This window comes from Hirundo rustica, chromosome 13 (assembly GCF_015227805.2).
Source record: "Hirundo rustica isolate bHirRus1 chromosome 13, bHirRus1.pri.v3, whole genome shotgun sequence".
Classification (NCBI taxonomy): domain Eukaryota; kingdom Metazoa; phylum Chordata; class Aves; order Passeriformes; family Hirundinidae; genus Hirundo; species Hirundo rustica.
Genome location: NC_053462.1, coordinates 17,995,237 through 18,019,205, shown reverse-complemented (window position 1 = coordinate 18,019,205; position 23,969 = coordinate 17,995,237). Strand labels below are relative to the sequence as shown.

General features: G+C 47.5%; 1 protein-coding gene across 2 annotated transcripts in view; it reads left to right on the top strand.

Moving 5' to 3' along the window:
- The first annotated feature begins 7,106 nt into the window (after positions 1-7,106).
- IGDCC4 (immunoglobulin superfamily DCC subclass member 4) overlaps positions 7,107-23,969 on the top strand; it is an 87,375-nt gene continuing 70,512 nt past the window's right edge. For both annotated transcript variants that reach the window (XM_040077787.2, XM_040077786.2), the window contains exon 1: positions 7,107-7,232. In XM_040077787.2, coding sequence (XP_039933721.1) covers positions 7,124-7,232 — 109 coding nt within the window. In that variant the 5' untranslated portion in view covers positions 7,107-7,123. The remainder of the gene's footprint in view (positions 7,233-23,969) is intronic.

Genomic DNA, 23,969 nt, shown 5'->3' with positions numbered 1-23,969 from the left:
CCCCAGCATCTGGATGAAAACCCCTTCCAAGGCTCCCATGGTATGTTTAGCAGCAAAGCACCAGCCCAGGGCTCGTGCAGCCGCAGGTTGTTTCCGTTAGAGTGCGGACGCCATAAAATATGTTTTCTTTAAAAGCAGGAGATAATGCTGTTACAGCAGTTGGATTAATCTAATATTCTCCTTCATCTTCAAACGAGAATTGCCTAAATAGCCAGAGAGAGGCACATTTTATGAGTCCTTCTTAAGGGCTATCAATCAAACCTTCCAAGAAAGGCACTGATGCCCTTTTGCTCGCAAGAGGGAAATTGGATTCCCCACGGCTTTGCTTTCAGCCTGCTGTAGCCTTGCTGTGTAATCGCTGCATCGCAAAGGGTCTGGCCATCATTTTCTTCTACTGGTCTGAAGAAAAAACCCACATGGAGGAAACCTGTAAAAAGAGAGGGAAAACAGCCCAATTAAAGGCAATGATCTCTTAGCTGTCTGCCCTCTCTGCCGCCTGGATGAGGCAGACGTAAAACAATAGCTTTATTTGTGCAAGTTTTAATTGGGTAGTTCAAAGGAAGCAGGGAGGCTCTTTTGATCTCTTGGTGTGTTTGAATGCCACGTTGCAACGGTGCCTGTTGGCCACGGCAGTGACCTCTTGTGTTAATTAGTGTTTATCTGAAATCGAATTAGCTCACAATTGGGAGAAAGCAGAGCGAAAAGCAGGGGATAAGCAGAGATTTGTGCCATTCTCAGTTAGAGGTAAAAGCAGGTCCGCTGAAATTGACATTAAAATAACTCAGAGAACATTACATTTTTGCTTTGTTTTTCTAACACTCTTGGTCAGATGGTCCCATTTCTCTTCCTAATACCCTGTGCTGCCTTCATCTTTGCTGAGTCTGCTGGTCCGCGCCGCTCATTGGAACTTAAACCATAAACCAACACCGAACAATGATGCATTATTTATAGGAGACCGAAGGCTGTGAGGTTGACAATAGTGCAAAGCTTCTCTTTCTTGTGGTCAGTAATCCATAAATAAATACATCATCTATTTAGGTTTGCAGAACTGTCTGATGCATGGGAATAGCCTGCATTATACAACGAGGGCACCAAGGACATTGTGAAAGCCACCACTTGCTTTTGGGGCAGATTGGCCGTTTCTGAGTAAACTCTTGATGGAGACAGGGGGTGTGAGAGCTGCCCAGTCACCTTTCTGTTGCCCATCTGGGGAGCTCTCTGCAAGGTAAAAGGAAACGGGGTTTAGAAATGCATAAAAGCATCAAGTTCTCTGTGTGAAATATTAGCAAGGACAGAATTTTATAGCTAAAAGTCTCTCACTGGACAGGTATACAGTCCCAATTTCTGAGCAGAGAATAGCCAGGGTTGTGGAAATAAAACATTTGTCCAAACATCCAGGAACATCTGCAGGTCTTCAGCATGCTGGACTGGCTGAAATCCCATCCTCAGATCACATCCAGATCTCAAGGTTTTCCAAGTGCAGGAATGGTTTTATTTCAACCTTGCTTTTCACTCCTAAGCTGGTTTCACGTGTCACCAGGCTGGACTTTCCTGCTTGCCCCCATAATAAGCTCATCAGTGGGGGGCAAGGCACCCCAAAAATACCATGGTGGCACTTACTCTGCGTCCTTGGCTGTACAGCACTCTACTTTCTAGGATTAGCCACAAGAGGGTGGCATGAGGATGTGCACCAGGCATCCTCCCCGCTTCACCGCATGGCATTTTATAGCCAGCTCAGTAGATCCAATAAAACTTCGGAACAGATCCTTGTTTTTGGCACATGAGCACATTTCCCACTACAAATGAGCCTGCCGGGTGTTTCTGACAGCAGCCCTGACTGAGAGAATTCCTTGATGTTATACGTGCTCTTTACGCCTAAACCCAGCCTCAGTTAGTGGGTACAATAGCAGGGGATAAAATTTAGACTATTTAGGATCAAAACTTTTATTGGCCCTTGGTAACTGCTGTAGGGAGAAGTCCACAGGTGTTGTTTATGAGCAAATATTATTTTTCCTAGTCCTGGATGTTTACAAGACAGTGATGTTCCACACGACTGCTTTATGGCTCATCGGGATGGTTCTGGTAGGTTTTTATTTCCTCGTGGCTGACAGTGAATGAGCCAGTTAACAAATACGCATAAAAAAGTCTCAGTGACAGCAAGGAAGAATAATTGACATGAAACAGATCTATTTCATCTAAAATCTATCCAGCCTGGATTGTCTTGGTGTGGTTTTTTTTGAATCGGACTGTCAGGAACCCAACCCAAGTCACTTGTCTTGAATGATCACAGAATCCCAGAATAGTTTGGGTTGGAAAGGACCTTAAAGATCATCTTGTTGCAACTCCTGTCATGGGCAAGAATACCTTCCACTAGACCAGGTTGCTCAAAGCTACATCCACCCACCCTGGTCTTGGGCACTTCCAGAGATGGGGCAGCCAGAGCTTCTCTGGATAACCTATGTCAGGGCCTCGCCACCCTCACAGGGAAGATTTTTTTTTCTAAATATCTAATTTAAAATTACTCTATTTTAGTATGAAGCCATTCTGCCTTGTCCTGTCACTCCATGCCCTTGTTAAAAGTCCCTTTCCATCTTTCTTGTCAGCTCCCTTCAGCTTACTTTAACATGATATTTTTCCATGTGCAGGCAGAGGGATGACATTGCTACTTAGAATCCACCCTGCTCTCATTCTCGCTCCATAGCCTGGCACTGTCTACACCATAACTCCTCCATCCTGGATCCATGCAGGTTTTTTCAGGGTGTCAGTCCCTCCTCACCCGTGGCTCTTGCTGTAGAACCAGGGCCCTTGCGCACAGAAATCCCTTTTGCCATGAGCACATTTTAAATGCAAGCTTCCGAATCTCATTACGTGCTGCCTTTTCCATTCGTTTTCCTCCTAACAATGCACCTGCCAATATCTGCCCCTGAGCTCCATTTTAAGCAGCGTTTTCCATAGTTAATGTCACACTCTTGCTCCCAATCTATCTTTGGCAACTGCTGACTGCCTGCAGCAGGACCAGAGGAAGAAGGAAAGTCCTCCCTGAGTATAACAATAACACAACACCCATTCCTGGAAGAATGATGAGATAGGCAGTGTAATAAATATTTATAAGAGCAAGCGTAATGAAATGGATGTGTAGGATGCTGAGTCTCCCTTAGGGTTTGGTCATCACATGTTTTTTTCCTCTTTTCTTTCTTCCATGTGATACAGAATTGTCCTGATGTCCCTGGGTTGTTGAGCAAATTGCTCATTGTGTTGCTCACTTACACAATGCATGTTATTATGTGCAACCAGCTGCTCCTGTTTGGCATTGCTCACGCGTATGGAACAGGAGGCTACCGTCACTTTCCTTGTCTGGAAGTCAACGTTCCCTCCAGCATGGAAGTTGCTGCCAGACCAGAAGAAGTCTGGGAACAAAGTGAGTCCTGGTGGGAAAGGTCCCCGAGAGACTCCTTTTCTGGGAAGACCAAGGGTGAAGTCTTGCAGTGAGTTTGAGCTGATCCAGCTTTGTACTGCTGTTGAAAACTTCCTCGTGTCTGTGTCTGCCTATTCCCACTGCTTTCCTTGTGCTGGCACCAAATCCTGAGTGATTGCACAGGGAGCTGGAGCAGGGCCCTGATTTTGTTGTTAATGTTGTCACCAATTAAGTTTTCAGCACCATCCTTTCCTCTGTCCAGCTCCAGGCTCATTCAAGCACTAATGCCGTCACAAAGGAAAGAGCAGCCAACTCTTCTGGTAATTAGAGCTGCTTAAATCCGTCATAAAATGTCAACCTCAGCACTGAAAACACGTCTGGAGTCAGGGATGGTCAGAAAACGGAGCAAGGCTGTATTTGAGACTGGAAAGTTTAATTCTGTTTGGGAGAGAAAGGACCTGAGCTGTAAATCTTCTTGCTTCCTCACTGCTTTCTCTCTGAAACAGCTTCACCCTGCTGTTCATGTTTCTTTTATTTTAGGGTGTCTTCTTTGGTGTTGTTCTTTACCTGCATTTGCTTAGTAACTTGTACAGTTAGATCTTGGTAGTCTGAATCCCACAACTGCCAGCTGGAAGGGGACATGGCCTGCTTCATGTGGGTTTGGATTCAGAGGCTGGAGAAGTTCTGATTCAGAACCCTCTGTAATGTGTTGTTGTGCTCTAAGGTCTCTTGCACTACTACAGCCTTTCAGAGATGTGGATCCCCCTTGGCTACAGGCTGCCTGTATGGGAAAAACACTAAAAAATGAGGTTTTAGACCTTTAAAATGGGACTTCACACTCTAAAAATGTGTCTTTGGATGTTCAAAATTACTGCTGAGCTAGACAAATGTATAGCACCTTTTTCTGGATTTCCATAGTGGGCTGTTATTCCTGGGATCTTATACACACCAAGATATGCGTGCGATACACTGTCCATACACCTGACTTGCTAAAAAACTTTTGTAGCACAGAAAAAATGTCTCTCAAAGGGTGAACAAAAAGCTGAACTTACAAACACCTGCCTACAGCTGCTGCTCCACCTGCCCCACTTTCTTCTCTCAAAGTAGCAGAAATCTGCAGCTATCGAAAGGCTGAAATGCCTCATTGACAGGAATGGGAATGCTGGAGAGCACATAAATGGGGGGTTTGCTGCCCTAAATATTGGGGCAGAAGTGCCATTGTCTGGGATGGAGCGTCCCTTCTGTTGGCATGGTTGCTTCACGTTGCTCTTTACGGACTGACAGCCAGGGAGTTACCTGATCCTCCTCAAATCTACTGAGTGGCTCTTTCTCCAGGCTCTCCCTCTGCAAGAGCCACAGGGAATCATTTCACCTCTGTGAGCAGATGCTGGGATTTGGTGTTGCTGCTGCAGAGCACACGTGTTGGCAGTGTGAAGGAGCTGGTGCTCTGGGTGACGTTTCTGCCACTTTCTCACTTCGGGGGCTGTTTGCCAAGTTGCTGTTTTTTCCTTTTCCCCAGGGATAGATATGCAAGGAATATATTATGCAAGCTTGGGTTTGTCGAAATAATGGTTTCATTCCTGTTTCCACAGACATGCAGGAAGACAAAGGGGTGCCACAGAGGAATTGAGTAACACTAAGATCAGGTAGGGAGCAAAGACAGGGGTTAGACCTGGGTTTTTTAAAGCCTGGTCTAACCCTGGCCTGCTGACATGGAGCTTGGTCAATGCTTTAACACAGGCAGGTGCTCTTAGCCAGAATGTGCAGTGTTTTGTAGACCACTAGCAGTTTTCCTTATTTATATTAATGCCAGATTTGCCTGACTGCAAGGTAAAGGTTTTCTTGCTTAAAGGGAGGGAGAAATGTCTGGGATTTGAAGAAAAACTAGACTGTAAAGCAATATCTACTTGTGTCTGAAAGAAACCACTGGCAGACACAAGTAGATATTCCTTTACAGCTAGTTAAAGCAATTTGACAGTACCCTTAAAACCACCTCACACATAAAGGAGCAGGTGGGAAGGACTCAGAGAGAAAGAAGGGTTTGTGGATGTCATTAATCTTTACCTCCATGCTGGACTGGTGCAGAAGGGGACGTGGATATTACTACCCACTTTTCTTTCCAGAGGGAGGTGAGATGGTGCAGGAATGGGGCCAGTGGAATGCTGTGACCTTATTGCACACTCCTTTCCAGCATGGTGTACAGTGAGTGCTCACCTGATGCAGGGCAAAGCCCCCATGCACATCTCTTCAGAGTAGGGGGCTGCTGCCTCCCAGGGCTTGTCTGTACTGGCAGTGCCAAGTATGAACTTAGAGTTGCATAACTCACACTCACGGGAAACCTGCTTCCCACCACACAGCCTTTCTGGTTTCATTTAAGTTTTTATAGTTCATTTATACAGGCTAATAAATAGGAGGGTCTGGATTTAAAAGGTTTCTTTTTTCATGTTCTGCATAGCTGAAGCCCCCTCTGCATTCCACACAGCTGTGATAAAACCTGCCTGTGTGCTGGGTAGCTTTCGGAGGGCAAAGCAGACCCACTCTGGATGTGGCTGCCCTTGTGTTTGGTGCCAGGTACCACTGCCGAAAGAACGACTTGGTATCATTTGCCCCCAGGATTAAACCTGCACCTGTGGCTTTACGCACACACATGTGCGAGTTTGTGTCTGGGACCCAGCCAAGCCAAACTGGGAGGCAGCAACTTTGGACTCCATCTCTCATCTCCTTGCCTCGTTTCCGGCGCTTGGCTCAGCTGGTGGATAGGTCCTTCCTCTCTCCTCAGCGATGGGGTGCAGACATGCCACACTATGTATTTTATTTGCTTTATTTTTATAGTCAGCTGAGAAGCACAGGCTAGGCTTTGACGGCCAATGAACGACATACACCTGAAGGAGCTGCGCCTCGAAACGGAACCCTAACAAAGCCATGGCGATGCGGTCACTGGTGTCCGTTTGCCTCCGCTGCCCAGCCGGGCTCGGCGCGGTGAGCTCCGGCAGCCCCGACGGGCAGCGGGGCCGGGGAGGCGCTCCCGGCTGCACCGTGAGGGGAGCGCGGCGGCGGGAACTGCGCGGTGCCCTCCGCGCTCACCCGTGGCAAAACAGGAAAAAAACACTAAAACACGTGGGGGTGGAAGTTCAATTTAAAAAGCCACATAAAATGTTACAAATGTTTGTGGCTTGTGGAGCTGCTGGTGGGCGGAGGAGCCCCGCACCTGCCGTCCACCCCTCAGGGAGCGGGACCACTCCCGGGGCCGGCTGAAGCGTCCCCGGGTAGCACCGTGAGGGGAGCGCAGCGGCTGGAGGCGGCCCGGTAACCCTCCACGCTCACCCGTGGCAAAACTGGGGAAAAAAAATACTAAAGAGATTGAAGGAAAAAAAAATATTTAAAAAACCCCACATAACATGTTACAAATGTTTGTGGCTTGTGGAACCGCCGGCGGGCGGAGGAGCCCCGCACCTGCCGTCCCCCACCCTGAGGGAACGCGGTCGCTCCCCCCGCCGCGGGCTGGCAGCAACCTGTTGGTGCGGGCGCTGCCGGGCGGCGGGAGGAGCCCCTCGGAGGGGCGGCCGGGCCGCTGACAAAGGCGGAGCAGCGGCAGCCCAGGGCCGCCCCCGGCAGCGGGGCCCGGCGGGCAGCGCGGGGCTGGGGCTGGGGCCGGGGCGCTCGCACAAGATGGCGGTGGGGCGGCGGGAGAGCGCGCTCCCCTCGTAGATGCGGCCGCGGCGGCCCCTGCTCCCGGCGCCCGGCGGGGCTTACATGGCGCTGGAGGACCTGCTGCTTTGTCTCTGTTTCTCCGCCGTCGCCGTCCTGGCCGTGCAAGGTGGGTGAGGAGGGAGAGGAGGGAGGGAAGGGGTCGATGCCCCCCAGCCCGCGGGCGGCCGCGGTGCCACCTGCCCTCACATAGGCAGCGGGCGGCTCCGCGGGGATGCGCTCCCTGGCCGGTCACCCGTTGTACCAGCCGCTTCTCCTTTAGTGGCCATTTACCCCAGTCGTCCTTTCTCCTTTAGTGGCCGTCCCGTCCCTCCGTGGCCATTCCCCCCTCTCCCCATCCTTTTCTTTCCTCCAATTCGGACGATAGCTGTGCTCATGTTCCATGCCTAGATGGTGCTTCCTCTGGGATCATCATTTGAGGGGTGACATTGGGGGTGACACCCTCCCACTTTGAGGGTGACACTCCCCTCAGGAACTCCCGTCCCTGTACGGGCTGGGGGGGACAGCAGACCAGCAGCAGCAGCATTCCACGGCCTCTGCCTGGACAGTGGTGAGTTTCTGCCTGAGGGACAGTGGCTGTGCCCGGGTGGTGGGGAGTGACGCACTTGTCCAGCCCAGGGTGTCCCAGAGCAGGCCCAAGTGCCCAGCCAGGCCGTGGAGGGGCCCCTGGCCTCCCCTGCCCTGCTCCCACCAGCATGGGACACACGGGTAGAGAGATGTCCCGTTGGTCAAGGAAGTGACCCAGGAATAGCTGTGCTCCTTGCACTCGTGTTTTGCAATGGTTACGCAAACGGTGCCGTGTGAGGGCACACGTACACGGCGCTGGGCGTGTTGGTGGCTTTTTGTGGTTGCCGTCAAAGTTTGCATTGAGGGTCAGCTGAACTGTCAGGCTTTGGGGTGTGGGGTTCCTTCTCTGTGTGTGCACAACCTGCAAAAGGTTTTGCTCTCATCCCTGAGAAGGGTTTGGAAACGTATAGGCTGGCAGAACAGCACCAAAAAATGTGAGCATGTGCCAGGGACTTGTTCTGGTTTAAAATCCCCTCTAAACGGGGTATTGTGGTGGAGGAGCCATTCCTATGTCACTGTACATTTTTATTCCTTTTATGATGCATTCAGGTTCAGCAGAGCATAATAACAGCACGTGGACGGCTGCAGGGTTGTTTTTCTTTTCTTTCTTTTTTCTCAGAACCTTGTGAGCTCCTCTTAGGGGTATGATTCAACAGAGGTGCTGCTTTATGGTGGCTGTTGTGGAAGTAAATAACAGTCCATGTAAATGGCCCATTGTCACCAGTGAGTGTAGGTTTTCCTGGATGGGTGGCAGGCTGTGACCCCACCAGCAGCCGAGCAGGTAGGCTGGACTGAGTGGGAGCTGTGTCTGCTATGTGTTTGAGCAAACAGCTAAGTGGATCCCAAGACTTGTAATGGGGAACACTGATTTAAAAAGAAAAAAAACCCCAACCAACCAAACAAAAAACCCAGAAAAAACAGGGGTGGTGGAGCGAATGTTTTTTTTCCAAACCCACTTCAACAAGAAAACTTCAGATGCTTTGCGAGAATTTGCAGTTGTGGCTTCTTGGTGTTTTTCGCAAGCAGTTAGGCAACTAGTGAAAATTGTTGCTGTTTGTTTTCTAACAATGGGCCACATCTTGTAAAGGGAGGCAGTGAGTGTGTCTGCACAGTGCTTGGACGTGCCTCTGGGTACGTGTGGATGTGCTTTCCAACAGGTGGGTTTGATTCTGAAAAGAAAAACATGGACTTGTTTCAATCTGAAATTAATTTGGCAGAGGGTTGAAATGGTTTGGGGAAAGTCCGTGTTTAATCCCAGAGCCGCATGTGTTTTGATCCAAAGTTCAAGCCTGACTGGGTATGAAGTACCTAGGAGAGAAGTAAAGTGGGAAACCTTCCCTTCTCTGGACTTGATGGAAGCAGTGCCAGCGTACACTTGCTGGGGATGTGATCCAGTGTTTCTGAAAGCCTTTTGCTGACTTTGAGCCTGTTTTCACTGCAGTAGCAGGAAAGGGGTTTAAGGAAAAAAACCAATGACTGAACAACCCCTTTTCGATTGACTCCAACAAGGGGGCTGTTGTGATTCCTTTCCTTAGGGCTCTCTACAGGGGATGTGTTGGTGGGAAGTGCGCTGAGCTTTCCATCCGAGGGATCAGCTGAAATCCATCTGCGTTTGTATAGTTTGCTTTTGTGGTTGAGCTCTCCTGCTGTAGGACAGATTTCCTTTTTCGACATCACCTCACTTGAGTTGTGATTTGTTTCATCCTTCCTGTCGCGTTCGCCTCGGCGGCGTGACCCTGCTGCTTGCCGTGAGAGCCTGTGCCGGGGAGCTCGGCGTTCCCATTGTTAGGAATCGCGTGTCCCTGCTGCTGCGGGCCCCGCGCTTCGCAGGGTGTCACCTGCTTGCGACCGTGGCGTTGCGGTGTCACCGGGATGGGCGGTGCAGGGAAGGGGCGTTTCCTTACAGCCCCCGGGAAACGGCGGGCGCTGACAGCGCCAGACATCGTGCGCGCAGCGCTGGCGAGGCTTCGCCTGTATCCCGTTTCCAAGGGGCAGCGTTCTCTTGCCGGAGCTTTGAGCCCGCTGCCGTTGTGCCGTGGCTGTTGTGACAGCCGGTCTCCAAGCCAGGCGGGGGCTGCTCTAGCTTGGGGAAGGCTTTTGCTGGCGTTTCTCTGTTTCCCTTCTGGTGTGTGAAGCTGAAGGAGAAATTGCTCAGGCTTGGTTCTGGTTTTATCTCTCCTGTTTTCCCTAAGGTTTTGTTGCTGTTGTTGTTTTTGTGCCTTCACTGCCTTGAAGTCCAAAGTGAAGCAGAATGGGCTCATTTTTGGGCACACCCCCCTTTTTTGCAGCTGGCAGCTGTAGCAGATTTGATCTGCTGTGGGGGTCCCATGGGGCTGGGTGACTGCTGGTGGTACGTGAGACACTTCGGAATGGCGCAAGTAAGAATTGGAAAAGAAAGTATTTGGCAGTCTTCCTTTCTCTGGGGATGAAGGGAGGTGATTTTCCCTGCATGCAGCCTGATTTAGAGATGAATGCAGCCTCTCTGGGGCAACACAGGTGTCTCTGTGCTGCGGGCACCAGGGCCTCCTGTGTTTGTGAGGGGCTGGGGGTGGGCTGTGTCATACAGGGCATCTCTCCTGAGTGCCCACTGTTATCCTGCTGTTATCTTGGGCCAGTTACTTCATCTCTCTGGCATCCTTATGGCCCATCTTTAGCCAAATGTGGAGATGCTTCTCTCTGTCAAAGGTGAGGATGAAATCCATCAATAAGTATTCAGCACATATATGATCTTTCTCACTCTACTGCACAGCTATCCTGAGGGCAGAGTGTTGTGTTGTCCCATGGGTTTGTGACTCCTGATACCATATTGCTTTGCTGGATGATTTGAATTCTTACCTCCCTTGGAGCTGCTTTTCCGAAGGCTGGCTGTTCTCCCAGGGAAAAAATCCAGGTGCTTGTGAACCAGTCTGGGCATTTGCAGCATAAGAGATGCTGCTTGCACGATTTATACGCTCCTCTCCTGGTTAAATGGCTTCAAGGCCATTAAGCCTAGTCATGGTTATATAATTAAGATGGGAATTAATATTTAATCTGATTGTAATTTGTTGCTGGAATCCATCCCAAACTGTATCTCTGCGTGAGGTGAGTGGGTACCTGAGGGAAAGCTGAGGCCAGTGTTACATGCAGAGTATTTTTTGCATGGACACTGGGAATTACAAGTCTGCCTTGGGTGACAGAGAAACCCTAACCTGTACAAACCTTGAGTGATCATAGTCATTTTGTTATCAGTAGGAAGCAAATGTTTGTTTTATAGTCTGCTGTAATACTAGAGGGGATATGGTAAATCCTTGTTATCAGTATTTGCCAAGTGCACCTTGGGCCAAAATCAACTCTGGTGCAATTTTGTTACTTTCTGGAGAAGAACTGGATCCACTTGCCTATGGTATTTTTAGCTGGTTTTTGAAGGTGAAGAGGTGTATTTATCCCATCCAGTTGTCTGTCCCATCTCCCTTTTCTTTTTTCCCAACAATTCCTTGATCTGCTGGTCAGTCATAACTAGTTTGGACATGGAGAATTCAGAGTTTTTGAAAATTAGTGACCAAGTAGAGGAGGGAGATGCAGTTTCTGCATGGACTGAAGGAGAGGAAGTGGAAAATCCACCTGTGGAAGAGCCTGAAGTGCCTCAGTGGCAGGAAGAGCTTTGAGCAGATGATGAGCCTTGTTTGGATAGGACTGGGCAATCTAATCACAAGACACAATGCTGCAGGAAATCACAATCTCAAGTCCTTGTATTCACTTGTTTATTTTTGAAGTATTTTCTTCTGTAAAACATGACTTATGATTACACCAGCATTCACATTTATGGGGCTTGGTGTCTGTTCTGCTTTCCTCTCTTTTTGGGAAAGCACTTCCAAACACAGGATTTGGAGCTGCTGTGTCTTAGGCTCTTTTCATTGTCTTTTTGTCGGTCACTTGTTGTCGCTGCCTCAGTTTCCCCACTTCTTCCCACTGAGCAGAGGATGCTGTTACACACTGTAAACAAGAAGAACACCATCACCCTAAGTACCCTTCTTGCATTTATTAAAACCCTGGAGTAAGTGACCTCCAAGTGCTGCTTGTGCTTTTCTGACTTAACAGCTTGTTGGTGAGAGGACCCACAACTGCTAAAACTAAATCTGCCACCTTCATAGGAAGCAGCACTGAGCTGTGTTTTCACAAGCCCTTCTAGAGCTGCCAAACCCTCTACCAGACACGGGGGAAATCTGAGGAGCTAATTTGTCTGACTATCACTACTATGCTGAAGTCATCCATGAAACACTGTTGAATTTCCTAATTCTGAAGAGTAATGGAGGCTTCAAAGAAGAAGAGCTGGTCAGTGTTTCCTTGCAGGAAGGTGAAAGTCTGCTGGAGTTGCAGCTGCTGAGAAGGGAAATTCCATGGGAGAGCCAAACCAGGTGTCTGAGCCTATCTAACACTGTCCTGTTTGCAGGTGTCAGGACACTTTGCCAGTTTTTGTTCATGTCACTGATGCCCTTTGGTGTCTCTGTTTGAGTCAGATCCTCTCCTGCTCCTAATCCATGTGATCCTGCTGTTGTCATATGGCCTTGCTTTATCTGAGAAGTCCAGCAGCTGCCGTGTCTTATCTCTGTGGGTAATAAACATACTTTGTGGTGGTTATGATAAGCAATTACTGGGTTCCAGGGAAACTTTCGTATCAGATGTTCTCAAATTATTTAAAAATCTTTATCAGCATTTTAAACACCACTGCCTGTTACTGCCATATGAAATTCAGCTGAGCTATGGAATAACCTGGTTTATTCTCTCTTTTCTTGTTTTTTCACGTTTTAATTTTTTTGCCAGATCTTTCATGGAGTTCTTGAGGACAGGTCCTTAATATTAGAGGTGTATTCATGAATGTGAGCATCCCTAAGGTTTGCTCTCAGCCCAGATTGGTGGGAGAATTAAAATCTAGCTTGTGAAGTACTGTATTTGTGCTCAGTCTGCTGTGCCTCTTTCTCTTATTCTGACGGACTTCCCTGGTCTCATTTCCTGCTCGGGTTTTTAAACCACCTTCCTGTTGGCGTTGGGATGGCTTAGCACCTTGTTAAATGCAAGACTTTGGGAAATTAAGCAGTTAAAATGGTGCTGGGATGGCAGAACTTGGTGGAGCAAACCTGGGATGCAGAATCGATGCCAGGCTGGCAGCAGGGATGTGATGAAGTCCCTTCGTCTGTTTCACCGTGTGCTGGGAAATGTGCATCCTTGATCGTTTCTAAATTGACTGTCGATAGATGATCAAGTTAATTGGTGTGACCAGAAGGTCATTACTTATTGAAATGGATTTCCCATGCCCTGTCAATACACTGAGAGTTTTGGCAGAATCTGACTGTTCATGCACTCAGGGCTTTGATAAATCTTCTTTTTTCAGAACATCATCAGAGTTTACTGGTTCCAAAATTACCTCAGGTTTTGCGCTTAAGGCAGGACTGTCCTTTCTGTGGCTCTTTGCTGTTGGATACAGCTTCAGAATGGGTGCATGCATTTTCCAGACAAAAGTGGAATTTTCCCTGATATTAAAACTATTTAAGAGTACACTGATTATTTTTTTTATGTGCATGTGAGAAGGCTTTTATGTTTGGAAATTTTTGTCTCTTTTCAGCTGATAGTCAAGTGAAAATGTGCTCTTACCTTTCTGGGGTTATCTGTGCTGCTATAAAGGAATGATGAGCATAGTCCTCCTGATTACACAGACCCAGAGGGACTGAGCCAGTTTGAGCCCATTTCTCTGCCCTGGCAGTCCCACCTGTCTGTCTGTCTGTGGCAGAGCCTTGAAAGAGCTTGTAACAAAGGGACAGAGAGCTTTTCATGGAAAGAAAAAACATACTAAACCAAGGACTGGGAAGGGCAGAGAATCAGCAGGTGTTCAGGCTGATGTCGGGGGGTCAGCATGTGGTTTGGGGATGGGACCTGCCCCTGTGTGGGAGATAAGGGGCTTGTTGGAGGTTATCTTCAGCGAAGGGGTACAGAGAGTGGCATGGGATGGAGGAGCTGGGGCTGCTGGCTTGGCTCCATTGGTTTTCTGCTTGAGAGGTATTTCCCCTTGTCACAGAGGGTGGAGCAGCCCGACTGTTGAAGAATTCAGGCTGTGACAGCAGGGTGATCGTGTCCCCCACGGGTCTGTGTGGCTTGCAGAGGCTCTTCTGAAGGCACTTTGTGTTGTTCCATAGTGAGGCGTCTGGGCAAAATACCCTCAGATAAGACAAAAGGGGAAGAAGAATCCCAGGATCTGATCCAACGCCAGCTCCTTTGCTGGGTTGGCAAAAATGGTTAGATTTTCCCTCCCAAGAATGGTTTTGTAAACATAATACTGCCCATTAGCTATGCAAATTACTGTCATTGGTGACAATTGTTGTGATGGAAAGATAAGTATCTTGAAACTCTGGTTTGATTTACCCCTCCTGCCCCCCCAGCTTGCTAACCAGTTGTTTGTGTCAGTGCTGATTGCGGCTTTTGTCAGAGAAATCAAAATATTGATCAAATTTATTTAGCTCTGTGTACCCTAGGTCACAGTAAATGCAACTTTTCCTTCTTTTCCTTTGTACTCTTTTTCTCTGTACTGAAAACAAAAGGAACCGTTCCTCAAGAAGATGAACCATACATTCCCAAAGTCAAAAGTCATCCACTTGAAGAGGGTCCTTAGGAGCAGACTTCCTATCTGGAGGCTTTCCTCAAGAGTCTGTCATTGGAAAATCTGGCAAGCAGCATTACCACAAGTACTATTGTGGAGTTTTCTTTACATGCGAAGTGAGAAGAGATGGAAGTTTCTCCCAGCTGCTGGCAGAGAAGAGCTTCCCATTTACTTCATGCTTGTGGCTGCTGCCAGGATTTGCTGTTTAGCAGCAGAGGAGTTAAGTGAGGGGTGAAAGGCTTCAGCAACATTTCAGCATCTGGGCATGAGGCTGAGCTGTCAGATCATTCTTTGTTTTTTACACCAGTGAAGGCACTTGGTTCAATGTGTTTAAGGCAAGCAATATATTGTGCTGCCTTCTTGTGTACTGTGTGAAGCTGAGATGTTTCTTGTTCCAGGTTTAATGGTTGTGCTTGAAAAAGAGCATCTCTTAAAAAGCAACACCCACTTCTGCCTTGAACATTTGCTGTGGGTACATGTCCATCAGAGCCCCTCGGGAGGGTGGTTTGACGTCCTTGCTCAGCAATGTGCACCTTTAGTTTGAGTTCACCCAGCTGGGGTTTATAGGGGTGCTGCTATGAGGAGCCTCCCTGTGAGGATGTGTACACTCACCGAGTTTCCTGATAACCTGCTCTTTACTGAACCAAGTACATGAAGGTCCTTGAGTCTTTCACCTGTTTTCCATCCATAATCTCAGCCTTCTGTAGTAACAGTGGTAAATAAGCCCTGCTTTTCTCAGCAGTCAGGTGTTTGCTCAGCTGGGGAAATCTTCTACTGCTTCAGTTCAGAGCCTGACTTCTTGGATCTGGAGTGTGCAGATCCCTAGGGCACCAGTTCCTCAGCTCAGTGCAGAGCTGCCATTCAGCTCAGACAACCAGTGCTGGATGTGGCTTTCCAGATGTGATGGGATCAAAGCCAGCCAAGGGAAAAGTGAAGAAATCCTTCAGCTCCAAGAGCGTCTCTTCTGCGGAGCAGCCGAGCTATTGCTGAGGCAGACTGGAGTGTTGCAGCAGGATGTTCACATGCAGAAAACCAGAGGAAGCATCAGGATGGAGCACATCTGTATAACTGCCATTTAGATTTTAAGCAGAAAGGCTAAGGTAGTGTGTGGTATGTGGTATGTGCAGGCCTGTAAATTAAAATTCCTGAATACTTTTTTGTGTATTTGAAAGTTGGTGAGGTTTAAAAAAAATGCTGCCCTCGTAGGGAGTATGAGTATAGGTTTCTTCTCACCAGAAACTTGTTGGACTGCAAATTTGACAGAACTAATTTTTATAGCATTTTCTAAGCTGCACTAATTGTGTATTTTGGAAGGAAGAAGACAACGATATGGATGTGTGTTTTTATATATATTTCATTGAAAAGGTGACTTGGATTATCCTGAAAGTTATCTGAGCAATGTAAAGGTTTCTGCTGGAAAGTGCCAGTGATTATAAGCTGGTGACTAACAAATAATCCTTGGTTAATATGGGTTGGGCTCAATTAATGTTAATCCCTGCTCAACAGTAGTAAAAGTTGGATAAAGGAGATTTTGAATGGCTGTTGTTGACCTGAACATGAGAATGATCGCACAGCGTTTCCTGAAATAAAACTGGCTCTGTGGAAGAGACATAATTCCCATAATTTGTTTCTAACAGTAGAGAAGGAGCTATTCAAAATGGCCCAAAATTGCCTGGTTATGAAGATGAGGATTTCTCATCTTCATAGTGTTATGTGCTGAGGCACAGCAGACCTCATTATAGGAGGAGCAGCAGAAATTAGTCTAGATTAATGGAAATAAATCTGGTTTTAGTAGTAAATTAGGTTGGATTCCTTGGTCCAGAGCAGCCACCATCTATTGCGCTCATCTAGAAGTCAGATGCACAAAGACAAAACTCTCCTCACTGTTGAGAAAGTTTTTGTTGAGATCTCAGTGTAAGTCCAGGTGCTTTTAGATGTGTTTTGGTGAGATAAGCAGAAGCCCGGAGACAGCCAGGGAGAAGCATCACATCCGAGCCTGTACCCCTATTGATCCGGGAGAGCCCAAAGTGGTGTGACAGTCCCCACAGAAATTCTGCTGCTCTCATTCTGTGTGAGCAGTGTGTCCTTCACCATTTGGAAGCAGACCCGGGCCTTTTACTGCCTTGTCCTCAAACTGTCAGGTTTCAGCTGGCTGCAGCTTTGGAAAACAGAAAGATTTATGTGCTCTGAAGAGAAACTTGCGCTGACAGTGGGTAAATGCGCTGTAGATGCTGGAAAGTTAAACAGCCAAGTAGGTGTGAAGCATTTTTGAAATAGGTTATGGAATATATTTTCCTCCTGCTGTTATGATAGATGTAAGTTTAAGTTTGGAAATGGGAGGGCGGATTTTCACCCATTCTGACCCTCGGTCCTAACCATGTTCAAAGTTTGTGGTGCTCCTTGTTTTCCTCCACCTTCACATGCATCCCTGTAGCCACACATATGGCTGTTATGTTGCTGTTTTTCCTGACACAATCCCTGAGCTGTAAGAGGTCACTCTGCTCTTTCAGTGATAACTGAGTTTCCAGATCACAACCAGATACTGCCTTTTCAAACAGGACTAGATAAGAAGTTAAGCCAGGAGGATTAAAGTCCCAAGGTGGTCAAGTCCTTGGTAAGATCATGCATGTCTCACTGTGAGCACCCCTTTGACTTAACAGTTTATGATCTCCCATTTTATTATTTTCTCTGTCAAACCTGCCCTTTTTGTCCGCCATTGTCCCAGCAAGGCTGGCTGGCTGCATTGATAACATACCTGTGGTGTTAGGTGATAACAGAAAGAAGCAGAGCAGGTCTAGATAAGGCAGAGGTGGTCCACACCCATGGAAGGAGCTGGTGTCAGACACTGCAGCTGGAGCCAGGCAGTGAAGCCCAGATGGGTTTTGTGACTTCCTGAAGGACATGAGGTGGGTGGTGACAAGACCGTCCCTGGACAGGCTGCTGCTTTGTCAGGACTGCCCACGCTGTCTATTCTCTGCAAAATTAACTCCTGCCCTAAGCCCCCCTCACCTTCGTCTTGTGTTCCTGTGCTGTGTGGGTGGCTTGTGTGTCCTTGTGTCCTCCCAGGGAAGTGACACCTCTCTTGGGGCAATGCAGGCTTGCAGTGACAGTTGTCTGCACTGAGCAATTAAAATATACTTTTCCATTAGTTTTCTTAATTTTTGTTCTGAATTGTCTTCTCTTCCCTTGTGTGCTGGCTCATTATTTCTTATTAATTCATGGTTTGTGCAATTACCTGGGAAATGCAGTAGAGTTGGCAGGAATTTGACGAGCATGACTTCTCTTCTTGGGAGTAGATGACTTTCTTGTGACGCATGGGAGGGTTGGTTCTTGTCCCCTCTGAGTGACAAGTTGCATATCCAGGTCTCTCTGCAGGGGCTCTGCAGGCCAGGTTGGCTGTTTGGAGAGAGCTGGAAAGCACGGAGAGCACAGAGAGGGTCTATATGTGTATTTCCTTGTGTACCTGACAGGATTGAGACCGGAGCTGTTCTTTGACATTCTGTAGCTGCTCTGCATTATGGCACTTTACACCCTGCCCTGAAGACACACTCCAGACGTAAAGCCCAGCCTATCAAGAGCAAACAAGAGAGTCTCTTTGCTTAACTTTAGAATTGTACAATAAGTCGTTCTAGATACGTGCCAGGGGGTTTTGTTTGTTGTGAAAGCTTTCAGCTCGGTCTGGGGAGCACATGTGTCTTGGGTTGTCACTGAAGTGACACCCCTGCAGAAGGGTTCTTCGCCCCATTTTTTTGAAGACTATTTCAGATTAAAACAGAGATGTGATCTGGTCTCTTTCTGTGAGGAGAAAGCCAGTACACAGCAAGATGAGAGGGCTGGCACTGATTAAAATGTGGCAGTTTGGCTGCTTGTGCCTTGTGTTTTATTGGCAAATCTGTTCTGCCCCTGATTTTTCCGTATGAGTGCTCCTTTTTTTTTAAAGGTTGTATTCATGCGTTGACTTCCCAGCTGCTAGGAGGGTCCTCTTCTTGATGGATCTAGACTAAGCTGTTTCCTGGGTGGCTTCACATCTAGGCTTCAGGCTGTTGGTAGAGAAGGAGCTTTACCTGCCCTTCTGCTTCCATTTTATTTTCAGGTGAACTGCAGAATCTCATTACCCATGGCAGTGGCAGGGCTTTGAAGATTTCTGACCTAATTATCTCATTTGCACTGCGAGTAGCAGTAAAATCCATGTGCTGTCAGGGGGTTCTTTGCTGTTGTGAGAGAACCAGGCCTCGTGAAAGGGCTCATTCAGAGGGTTTGCTTCCCACAGTGCAGGCTGCCTGCGCATTCCCAGCTGAGCAGGTGCTTTCCTGCAAGACCTGGATGGGGTGAATGAGGTATAAGTGAGAAGTTACAACGCTCTGGACTCCATTTGAGGCCCTTCAAATGCCTTTTGTGAGGGTCCAGCTCGGAAGGGGCTGGGCCATCGTCTGTGGAGGGGCTGTTCATTTGTGGCATGATGTGCAATTAAGAAAGTGGTGGGTTAAATATAGCAATAAATCACCAATTTCACTGGTAATTGAGAGCTGCGATAGAGCCAGGTGTTTGCACATAATTTCTGAGACTCGCTTAAGAATCATGTCTTCTGTATTTATGCCTGGATATAAAGAATCTTCTGCTGTTTGAGTGAAGTGGATCAAAATATTAAGTCTAGCTATTCCCACGCTGCAACTTTAGTGAAGTGTTGCTGCATCTCTTGTGGGCAAGGAGCTTTTTGAGGTAGACATGGTTTAAGTAACACTAAACTGTGTACCAAGAAGGCAAGAAAAAGAAGTGTGGGAATATTTGGTGCCTTGATCATCAGTTGAAGGCAGAGGGATGAGAAAGATCTTTGATGATTAATGTCTTTGATCTTGAAGATGATGAAAAATTCAGAAACATTAGAGTGTCCTCCATCCTGGTATAATTTCTTGGGCCTTCTTGGGTTGATATCTCTGTGCTTCCTGTACCTTATGAAAACAGTAAAAACTATGGCTAAAAAGGATCAGGGTGGTTGTTTTCAGATGCTGCAGGTAGCTGTCCCTGAGGGGTCTTTAAGAGCTTTCTCTGAGGGGTCTTTCAGTTTTCTCTGACCTCCTCTCTGAGCTGTTGTTCAGAGTCCTCTTCCACGTTTCTGTGCTGTGGTGGATCAGTGAAAGGCAGGATTGGTTCCTGTGGCAAAACTGGGACCTGTTACAAAAGCTTGGCCAAGTGCTGGTTCCCCTCGGCACGGTGTGAGGGTCTGAGTGAATCCTCCCAGTGCTGATCTGTTGTGAAGCCAACCAGTCTCTCCAAGGCTTCTGCTTATTCCTAGCAACTCTCCCTGTGACTTGTGTAGCCAGACCACTGATTGCTGAGTAAAATGGGTGTGCAAAGTCAAGTAATCTTGTACATCTTGAGTATTGTTTTCCCTTTCTGTGGTTCCAGATAGCAGCTGGGAGAAAGTTAGTTTGGAAAACAAAGCTGTTAGGAGCTGTTTGTTTAGACACAAGGCAAAATGAAAGTGAAAAACATAATCTGTCTGTCCCCTTCTGCCTCCCACCTTCTTTTTGTTTAAAATGTCCACATGCTATTTACTTTCAATAAACAAAAGATGTTTCATATAAGCTGGTGTTTACTAGTAGGGGTATGCGATTAATCAGGAAACAGAAATCCCTGCTCGTGCCTATGTTTTCAAACTGGAGGAAGAGTTCATAATTTTATAGACCTTTCAAGAATAGATTTTCTAAAGCAAACAGTGGTGAACTGTTAAATTATAGCCATGTAAAACAACAGTGTAATAGTGTGATTGCTCAGTAGTAATGGCTTTATTATTCTGTAACAAATAGGAGTGGCTTGAGCTGCTGGGAGATAACGTGGCTCTTCTGAGATAGCTTTGGAGCTGATTCAGAGAAGCCCATTTTAGATTCTTCTTTTCCTCATGTTAAGGAGCTAAGGAGTGTATGGGTATTCCCTTACCCCAGCTCTCTTCTAGGATCAGGGAAGGTGCAGTTTCCAGAAAAGCAATTCAGAGTTTCTCTCTAGAGCCTGAGAGCCACCGGAGTTTCACACTGTCCCTCTGAGTTGAACTGGGTGTCGCTCCGCCAGCATTTGCTTGGGGTGTCTTTGTGACTTCCTACCCTTTAGAGGGAGTGAAAGAGTGATAATTCTCCCCAGAACCACGGATGGGGGCTGTGTCCGTGCCTCTCCTCGCCCTGTGTGAGGTCACAAGCCCTGCAGGACTCCCAGGCAGTGCAGTGTGCCAGACAGGGGCTTTGGGAGTGAGCTGCTGTGGGTGCTGCTGAATTCTTCAAACCCCTGGGCACGAGCAGAAATGTCCTGAGAGTGCCTGGCACTGTTGTGTCTGGATCCTGTTTGTACTTCATCTTCTCCTTGCTTCTCACATGAAGCTTGAGCAGGTTGGGGTGCCAGATGCCTGGCCTTGCCTCTGTCTTCCCCCAGGTGTCTGTCACCTTTGGACGCTGACGATGGTGCAGACGGCTGTTGGAGGATGGTCTGTGCTCCCTCGTGCAGCTGTGCCAGCTGTGGCTGTGTCAGTGACTTTGTCACCGCAGGTAGTGAGTGTGAGGCACGAGAGGCTGGGTGGTCTCAGCTGGAGCTCCTGCTTTCTCTGGCCTTGCAGTTCCCGTGTGTGTGAGGATGCCTGCCTGGAGCCTGGGTGGGATCCCTGGCAGATGCATGCATGGTGCCCTGGCCCTCCTCCAGCTCCCAGTCATTGCAGTGACCTCTGCTGAGACATGTGTGTTGAAAGGGACCCGTCTCCTGTGCTTATTCCTTTCTTTCTCCTGGTTCTCAACTTTTGCCTGGTATATTAGGCTTTTTTCTGTCTGCTCTACACATGTGCCTGCTGGAGAACCTTGTAACAGCTTAGTTGGGCTCTTGGAAGGAATTATCTGTGCAAAGAGAGCCGTGGCTCGTAATGAAATAGCTTTACAGTGACATTGTTTTAGTGCTGCAATGTGTCTCTGCTGGTTTTCAGGTTATTCCTGGGCTAAAAATATGGCTCATTAAGACTTCTGGAACAGGATGTAACCATATTTTAAAGATATTCCTGTGTGTAACTACAAAGTGATTTAACTGATATTGCATTTGGAGACCTACTTTGTAGGATCCTTTATCTGAAGAGGAAGTTGAGGAGAGAATTAAGAGTGAGTGTGTTTGTGATGGTGAGGATGTGGTGCTGGTGTGGAAGGCTGGGGGGGCTTGGGAGCTGCACTGGTGCCTGGTGATCAAAGCCACTGGACCAGCTACTTCCATTTCTGGTCTTCCCTTCCCCCAGACAACAAGAGAGTCAGAACTGTACGGAAAAGAGTTTTACCACCTATTTCATTTGAAGCTGGATGTACTTGAGATGTGTTGAACAAATGGACAGTAGCCTTTCTTCTCCCTGGGGACAGCTTTTACGTGGTTGGGAAGCTGCAGATGGGGCCCAAGGCAGAAATGCAAATAGGCAGGGTTTGATACGAAGCGTTTGGCAGCATCGCTGGCTTAAAAGCTTCGTCCCCACGGCTGCTTGATCCTGCTTTCTCAGTTGTGCTGACACAGCTGGTTGTGGGCTGTACTGTGAACTGTGTGAGCGGAGCTTTGACCTCAAAACTGTGGGATTAGGGCCTTTGCTGCTGGCACTGTGAAGCTGGCCCAGCCCGGGCCATCGCAGAGCTGCTGTTGAGAAGGCCTCAGAGAAGTACTCACTGTGGTTACAGCTTTGCAGAGAAGAGCAGCAGTGAGCGCAAACAGCTAATTAGTTTTTATAACTCTCTTTTGTTTGCTTTTGAAGACACGAGTCCTTGGTTTGCTTGCTTGGCTCCTGTTCAGTGTGGTGACAATGTCAGCGCGGGTGTGTGAAGCTCAGGTTACGCCGGGAGAGTTCAGACAGATTTGGTTTCAGTACAGGTCTCGTCCCTGAGCTGTTCCAGCACTTTCCTGACAGGCGGCAATCGGTGTCAAAACAGGTTCGGCCCTGAGACTGTGAAAAAAAAAGTGGGTTTGAGGGGCAGCTCTCCCCTAGTAATGAGTTCAGTGGTGGGCTGACTGGTTTTTGTAGATGAAAAGGTCAGATCTGTTGCCTGGGTTATGTAGAGAGGTTTTGTTCTGGAACAGCCTGCTCCTGATGAGCTCCCATCTCTGCTGAGCTGCCAGGCACAGCTCTAAACGGTGTTTTTCCTACATTTTCCTCATCAGTGAATGTTGGAGAGGTCACTTTTTCCTAAATATTCCATTGTTGGGTGTTGAAGAATTTACTTGTTAGGTAAACTCATTTGAGGTTCTGAAGTTTTGAGTTCATATCAGCAACTTGGACAGCTTTAAACCCCCCCTGGTTTTGAGCCTGCCCTACTTGGAGTTTGGTTTTAATCACAAGTTTTAACAAATTAAGTCTATTGAAAACATTCTCAGTGAAACACCCTCATTTTTTTTTTTCTCAGAAGCCGTTAGCTGTCTTCAAGAAACAATATTTTAATTGAAGCCATGATAAAAGCAGAGCGGCAGTGGTTGTTGTAAAGCTTAATTTATTAAACAGCCTTGTTTTTAATGCAAAAAAAAAAATCTGTAGAGGGAAAAAAAAAGCTACGCGCTTTAAAACTGTCAAAATAAAACCTACAACTTTGAAGTCTTAAAATACTTTGGGAAATGCTGAATGTTTTTGACTGGTTATATGGAACAGCTGAACTGACTTAACTGGAACAAAATTAGAGGAACAAAGAGGTTTTGTTTCCAGAGTGTATTCTTTGCCCTTTGACAGCGCTGTCTGGCTCACACTCCGAGTTAGATACACGGAGCAGGTCGCTGTCAGCTTCCCCCCACTTCGGTTAGACTTTCCACATAGCCAACCCCACTGGAACAACAAACTATGCTTAAAAAAGAGCAAAAATTACAGGAAGATTCAGGGGCAAGAGCAGAATCTGAACCTGCAGTAACTGTCAGGTTGGTTTTTTAGAAGGAGTCTGAGTCTCATATTGATGGTGCCACATGTCAGTGCTGAATTTGGGGGTACCTTGGGCTAGCAGGGCTTTTCTTGGCTGGTGAACATTCGTGTTGTATGCCACACAACTGGACCTTCTTAGCATGGTCTTGAAGTAAGAGACTTGTTTTCCATGGAAGATGCTCTGAGAGTCTCCCAGTGAACTCTTCCGGTGTACTCAGCAGCTTTCATCACCAAAGGGGTGAGAGGCTGTCTGTGCACAGGGGGTATCCCTGGCTTGGTACTGGCACTCTGGCTCTGGGAGGTGCTCATGTGCTCTGCTCTTCTGTCATTCCAGGCTATTTGCCTGAAAACAGCCTCCCTGAAAAGTCTGTCTTCTGTTAAGGAAGGGCAGCCTGCAGGATGAGATGAGCAGCTGAGAAACACGGCTCTTATTTCCATGCAAATATCCAATAAAGAACAAAAGAGGGAAGAAGAGTGTTCAGAGATGGGGTCTGCCAGCAGAAAGGCTCCAGAGTTGTTTTCCATGAGTAGCATCAAGTGCATATGAATGTAATTTTTACACTGGTGTTGCTGTGGTTCTCATCGGTGAGTCACAGATGCTCCTTTTGTTTTGAACCTCTCGAGGGCTAAATCCTCCTCTCTGTGAGAATTTTGCTGCTGAATTCACTACCAGAGAATTAGGGCTTTTAGGATCTGGCACTGAAATGAGTTACCTCTTATTCCCCAATCTCAGCTTGTGCAGGAGGTAG